General features: G+C 43.3%; 1 protein-coding gene across 1 annotated transcript in view; it reads left to right on the forward strand.

Moving 5' to 3' along the window:
• PTPRZ1 (protein tyrosine phosphatase, receptor type Z1) overlaps positions 1-7,368 on the forward strand; it is a 210,128-nt gene that overhangs the window by 114,889 nt on the left and 87,871 nt on the right. The window contains 2 exon segments of the mRNA XM_019509246.1: positions 4,878-5,062; positions 5,847-5,973. Coding sequence (XP_019364791.1) covers positions 4,878-5,062; positions 5,847-5,973 — 312 coding nt within the window.

Here is a 7,368-nt window from a genome sequence, read left to right on the forward strand (position 1 = left end):
AGCTCCCATGAAAATAAATGAGATGACTTCTCCTGGTGCAAGTATTGGAGAGCGCCTATACACGAGCAGACTCAATTAACTGAGTCTGCTAGAGTGTGGTAATTACTAGGGCTGTGTGAAGCTTTGGTCCTTTATTTGATTCAGTGGAGATTCAGCCTGATTTGGTGGCTGAATCTCTGAATCCGAATCGAATCAGAGGACCCTTTAATCTCCCCGAATCAAATGGGAACCCTCCAAAATCGATGCAGAGAGATTCAGAGATTCGGACATAGACACAGCTTTAAACGTTTTTTCTGCATACCTCTAGGTAGCAGGGGCTTGTGAGTGCTGCGATGCTGGGGTGCATGGAGCGTCCCACAGAAGACGGGGGCTCCCCAGCATACCCAGAAGTGGACCAGAAGCACTTCCGGGTCCATCAGGGAGCATGCTGGGCTCCCACCCCCCGCACTACCCGAGCTCAGTAACTGGTGTCTCCTGGATCTGGGAGGGGCACCTGCACTTCAACATCGCAGCGATCATAAGCCATGCCTGCTACCTCAAGGTATCTACAAAAAACTTTTAAAGCTGTGTCTATGTCCGAATTCCTGGTTTTCTGAATCAGCATTGAATTTTCAGATTTGGATTTGAACTAATCGAATCAGGGACAGTGATCCGAATCAACGAATCGAATCACTGTCTCTGATTTGGGCCAAATCCCAATCTAAAAGGCCCCTGTCACACACCCCTAGTAATTACTGCACTCCAGCAGCCTCCAGCATCTTGTGTATCAGTGTCCCTGCACTTCAAAATGGCAGCAGGGGCACTTTAGCTAAAGATCATTTGACAAGCTTTAGGTAAAGCTCCCCCACTACCATTTTGAAGTGCAGGGGGACACTGCACCCCCCTCCCACACACACACACTCCCAGAGCACATGTATAAACTCCTGGAGAGACCAACTAGGGGCCATGCTCTTCTTGACCTGCTGCTCACAAACAGGGAATAATTGGTGGGGGATGTAGAAGCAGATGGCAACTTGAGCGTCAGTTACCACTAGATGATTGAGTTCAGGATCCTGACAAAAAGAAAAAAGGAGAGCAGAGTATGGACCCTGGACTGCAGAAAAGCAGACTTTGACTCCTTCAGGGAACTGATCAGCAGGATCCTCTGGGAGGCCAGTCTAATGGGGAAAGGAATCCAGGAGAGCTCGTTATATTTTAAAGAAACCCTACTGAGGGCTCAAGAACAAACCATCCTGATGTGCAAGAAGAATAGCAAATATGGCACAGAACTCTTTGGTGAGCTGAAACAGAAAGGAAGCTTACAAGAAGTGGAAGCTTGGACAAACAACTTGGGAGGAGAATAAAAATATTGCTCAGGCATACAGGGATGAGTTCAGGAAGGCCAAAGCACAACTGGAGTTGAAGGTAGCAAGGGCCTTGAAGGTTAACAAGAAGGGTTTCTACATTTATGTCAGGAACAAGAGGAAAGTCAGGGAAAGTGTGAGTCTCTTATTAAATGGGGGATGCAACCTAGTGACAGCTGAGGAGGAATAGACTGAAGTACTTAATGGCTTTTTTACCTTAGGCTTCACAGGCTCCCAGACTACTGTATTGGGCAACACAATTTAAGGAGCAGGTGAGCAGCTCTTAGTGGTGAAAGAACAGGTTAGGGACTATTTAGAAAAGCTGGACATGTACAAGTCCATGGGGCCAGATGCAATGCATCTAAGGGTGCTGAGGCAGTTAGCTGATATGATTGCAGAACCACTTACCATTGTCTTTAACAAGTCATTGGGGGAGGTCTGGGACAATTGGAAAAGGGCAAATATAGTGCCCATCTTTAAGAAAGGGAAGAGGGAGGATCCAGGGAACTACAGACCAGTCAGTGTCAGCTCAGTCTCTGGAAAAATCATAGAGCAGGACCTCAAGGAATCTATTTCCAAGCACTTGGAGGAGAACAAGCTGATTCAAAACAGTGAGTATGGATTTACAAAGGGCAAGTGATGCCTGACCAACCTGATTGCCGTCTATGATGAGATGACTGGTTCTGTTGATGTGGAGAAAGCAGTGGCTTTGATGTACCTTGATTTTATCAAGGCTTTTGATACCATCTCCCATAGCATTCTTGAAAACAAGTTAAGGAAGCATGGGTTCTATGAGTGGACTGTAAGATGGATAGAAAGCTGTCTGGATTGTCAGGCTCAACAGGTAGTGATAAATGCTTCAAGGTCTAATTGGCAGCCAGTATCAAATGGAATGCCCCCGGGGTCAGTTCTGGGGTCAGTTTTGTTCAGTATCTTCATTAATGCTCTGGAAGATGGGATGGAGTACACCCTCAGTAAGTTCATGGATGACACTATAACGGGGCTTTCTCAGGGCCAATCTACCAATGCCCCGCCCACTTGTTCTGGGCCAACCACCCGCCTTCTCACCCGGCACACCTTGATGACATTTAATTAAGTTGTTAATTAAGTGGGAGGCTGCCCATTTCTTGCCCCAATACCAGGGAGCGCTATCTGCGGCTCCGTTCCTCCCCTACACTGCAGCCCAAGCCTCGCAGATGGCATCCACTGTTTTTAATGTCACTGGCCCCCACTCTGGGACCCAGAATCCTCCCATCCAGACCCCTACAAGATCCCTCCACTCAGGCAGCCTACTCCGCCTTCATTCTGGGCTGCCTAGCTCCCTGATCTGTTCCCCCTTATGGGTGTGATCCCCCCGAGACCTCTGGCTACACAGGCCCAGGCCTCGCCTTCAGGCCAGTTGGAACCCCAGGCCCTCAGCTTTGGACATCCCTCGCAGTGGACCCCTGGCCCTTACACCCTTCCGGTCCTGGCCCCAGCATTGACCAGTCAGGGGATTTCAAGACAGGTTTCTAAAACTATAACCCCACTCTCTGTTCTGGGTTCACCTTCTGGACCCTACTAGCAGGTAACCCACCTGGTTGTGGGAGCTGGGGTTATTAAAGCACCCCAACCCGCCTTTCACTGGCCTGGAATTTCCTGGGGGCTCCCGTGCCACTGAGAGCCCCACCAAGCCACCCACTCCCAGCAGGGTGCTGTTTTAGGTCATGCCCAGGACCAGGAGCCTCCAAGCCATCCTGTACAGCTCCTTCCCTTACCTCCAGGGTGATACATGAAGCGTTGCAGCCAGGCAATGTTGCTGCCTGACCCTCCAGCAGTGGACTGTTCTGTTTATGTAGGCGGCCAGAGATCTAAAATGGCCACTGCAATCAAGCACCTGCTGGCTGCTTGGCTGAGTCCTTAAAGTGGCAGGCACGAACAATGCCCTGCCACAGACACTAAGCTGGGAGGAGTAGTAGATATCATGGAGGGTAGGGCTAGGATTCAGAGGCCATATCTATACATGTGCTTTAATGTGCATTAGTCAATTTTAATGCACATTAAAGCGTCACTAAACCATGCTATTTAGTTAATGAGCATTGAAATTGACTAATGTGCATTAAGGGTCACCTAAAAACCATTCTCTTTAGTTAATGCATATTAAGACAGACTAATGCGCATTTTCCTAGTACCCCAGGGCACCTATACATATGATGGACCTCTGCTCCAACGTGTGCTTATTAGAACATGTTGGAACAGACTCAGTTAATGCGAGTCTCCTGGAGTGTGCTAATTAGTGTACTCCAGCAGCCTCTGCGTCACGTATATTCAGCATCCCCGCATTTCAAAATGGTGATGGAGGCACTTAAACTAAAACTCATTTGACAAGCTTTAGTTAAAGCACCCCCACTGCTATTTTGAAGTGTGGGACACTGAATGCATGTGACACTGCAGGCGCTTTAATTAGAGCGGTTCTCAGAGCTGCTGTAATTAAGGCCACGCCCCCACCACCACCACCATCCTGGAGCATGTGTATAGTCACCCTCACAATTGAGATACTAAATTTAATGTGCATTAACTAAAGTGTGTTAATGTAGAAGCACCCAGAGTGACCTAGACAAATTGCAGGATTGGGCCAAAAGAAATCTCATGAGGTTCAGCAACAATAGGTGTAAAGTTCTACACTTAGGACAGAAGAATCCCATGCACTGCTACAGGTTTGGGGCCAACTGGCTAAGCAGCAGCTCTGCAGAAAAGGATCTGGGGGTTACAGTGAACAATAAGCTGAATATGGGTCAACAGTGTGCCTTGTTGCCAAGAAGACTGACCTGTTTTAGTAGGAGTGTTGCCAGCAGATTGAGGGAAGTAATTATTCCCCTCTATTCGGCACTGGTGAGGCCACATTTGGAGGATTGTGTCCAGTTTTGGGACCCCCACTACAGAAAGGATATGGACAAATTGGAGAGAATCTAGCAGAGGGCAACAAAATGGTTTGGGGACTGGGGCACATGACTTGTGAGGAGAGGCTGAGGGAACTGGGTTTATTTAATCTAGAGAAGACTGAGGTGGAATTTGATAGCAACCTTTAACTAGCTAAAAGGTGTTTTCAAAGAGGATGGAGCCTAGACTGTTCTTAGTGGTGACAGATGACAGAACAAGGAGCAATGGTCTCAAGTTGCAGTAAGGGGAGTTTAAGTCAGATATTAGGAAAGACTTTTGTACTCAGAAGGTAGTAAAGTACTGGAATGGATTACCTAGAGAGGTGGTGAACTCTCCATCTTTGGAGGTTTTTAAAGCCTGGCTTGACAAAGCCCTGGCTGGGACTACCTAGTTGGGGATTGTCCTGCTTTGAGCAGGCGGTTGGACTAGATGACCTCCTGAGGTCCCTTCCAGCCCTAATTTTCTATGATTCTGCAATTCTAGGACTTGTACTGACTTCTGTGGGACGTGAATTAGCCCTTCAGTACTTGGAATTAGTGATGCTATTTATTAAAATGATGCTATTGCTGTTGCTGCTATTGTTGCAGTTGTTATTGCTATTGTTATTATTTTAAGTTTGCAGCTCAGAACCAGAAAATGTCCAAGCTGATCCAAAGAACTATACTAGCCTACTTGTTACCTGGGATCGACCTCGAGTTGTGTATGACACCATGATTGACAGATTTGCTGTCTTTTATCAGCAATTGGATGGAGAAGACCAGACTAAGCATGAGTTTCTGACAGATGGGTATCAAGACCTGGTAACTAACCTCTTCAAGTTTCATAAAAAGTGGGCGTAGTGAAGCATTCACAAAGAATTATGCTGGGTGATTAAATGATGTCACAGAGCTTATTCAATGAAAATTAATTTGTTTGGGTGCTGCTCAGAGAAACTCCGCTTCTCTCCTTGATTATGGAGCCTCAGAGACAAATTAAAAAAAACCCCAACCTGTATGAGGGAGAGCTGTCATCACTGAGGTAGTATGGCATCCTTAAACTTCTGTTCTTTTTTCTCTGTCGAACCAACTAAAGAGCGCTGTGCTATCAGGCTCCAATCTTACTGATCATGTAGTTCTTCCTCCACACAGTGAAGAGCCTGCCCCATTGATCAGTAATGTATAGAATGATATACATAAGCAAATAATAAAAGATTCAGAATCTGAACAATTATACTGGAGAGACTATGAATATTGATTGATTTGTAATTTGATGGTGCTTTACCAATATAAAAAATCACTCCCTTTGAAGAGCCATACACTGAACAAAAAATAGCAGTCTATAACTAGTATTCAGCATAGAAAAATGTGTTCTGTCCAGTTATTCAGTATTCTCCATTAGGACATTTCACAGGATCTAGTTTTAAAGGGGGTTTTTGCCTGTTTTTCTCACCAAAATGTAGAAGTCACATGTTAGAATATACTGGAACCGTTTCTCATTGGTTCATGTAAGAAAACAACAATTTTAGGAAAAGATTTTAGGAATCTAACATTTTTTTAATTTGCTGGAAATTCCCATTTATATTCTTAACCATTACTTTTCTTTTAGGGAGCTATTCTAAATAATCTGCTGTCCAATACAAGTTACGTTCTTCAGATAGTTGCTATTTGCTCTAATGGTCTATTTGGAAAATACAGTGACCAAGTCATAGTTGATACTCCTCCAGATGGTCCAGGTAAGTGTTCTCTTGAACCTAATTCTTTTTCTGATAAAATGTATTAGGAGAAATAGTTTGCTTGCAAACCAGTTGAAATGCTTAACTACCCAAATGCTATTAAATTAAATTTCAAAATCATTTGTGTTAACCATTAATTTAGTTAATGAGACTTTTTGTCACTCATTTTCTATCATTGAGTATGTAATTATCCATTCATTTTAAACTTTAAATAACACCATCTGTAAAGTTAATTTTTATTGTTGTTTTTTAGTTCTAAAAATATTCTGAAGCAGTTGCACATTATTTCAGATCATATTTGAAATTATTTCAGTTTGAAACTTTTTAATCTATGGTTTCAGCATACTTCTGCTTCCAAATTTCAATACACTTAGTAAAAATGTAAAGCAAAAAATTAAAAAGGTAATATGATTTTAAAATATGTATCTCAATTGATTTTGAAATTTTATTACATATGAGCACTTGGAGTTTGATTTCAAAACACAGGGTGGTGGAATTCCCTTGCTTCTTAATGTTGAATCATGATGATCAAAAATGCTAACAATTCTCTTGTTGATTTCAAAGCCAGATTTAACTCTTCTGCTTGTAAGTTAATCATTGGTAATTTTCTACCACAACAGAAAACCTTTACATTTATGGCCATCAGCTTGGACCTTTCATGTGGACTGATCATAAGTAAAGCTATACTTTTGTCATGGGAGCTATGGAAACAACAACGAATATGAAAAAAAATCCATGACTCTCCTGATGCAGTTCCAAGGAAGTAGTGTTCCTACTATGGGAGTGCATTCAGTTTAGTTGTTGTAGGCACAGAGCAAGTATGATCTGTAACTTTCCTATAAATATTAATTTTCTTCTTGGAGAGCTGCTGAAAAATGTACTAAAAGTTACCCAGACACAATTGTAGCCTTAGTCATAGGAACAGGCCATCATGGTCTTCAGTATGTTCAAGCATACCTCAGTTTTGCTTATCATCATATTCATTCTTTTTGTAAAAGTATGTATTATGTAAACCTGAATCTGTGTAATTCCAAGAAAGTCAGTGAAGTTAGCACGATATGCCTAGGAACCCTATATGAGCTCTTTTGGTTTCTGTTTATGATGTGGATTGTGTGAAAGTAATTATATCTAAGCATAAGATAACACATTGTTATATGGGGTCTTTAGAGGTTAAAGCACACAAGCTTTAAAGACGCAGCTTCAAACGCAGAAGACTACTGTGGCAACTACCATTGGCTGCTGTAATGCAAACCAGAGACTGAGGGTTTGAGAGCAGGTTCAGCCTCAGAGCAGCCTCACCAGCATCTTTCTGGGCTTGTCTACAGGAGATGCTACTGCACAATCATTACTGTGTATTTACTTAGTACCTGTACTACCAAGTACTAAATAAATGCA

This window comes from Gavialis gangeticus, unplaced genomic scaffold (genome assembly GCF_001723915.1).
Source record: "Gavialis gangeticus isolate Ggan-Ray unplaced genomic scaffold, GavGan_comp1, whole genome shotgun sequence".
Taxonomy (NCBI): Eukaryota; Metazoa; Chordata; order Crocodylia; family Gavialidae; genus Gavialis; species Gavialis gangeticus.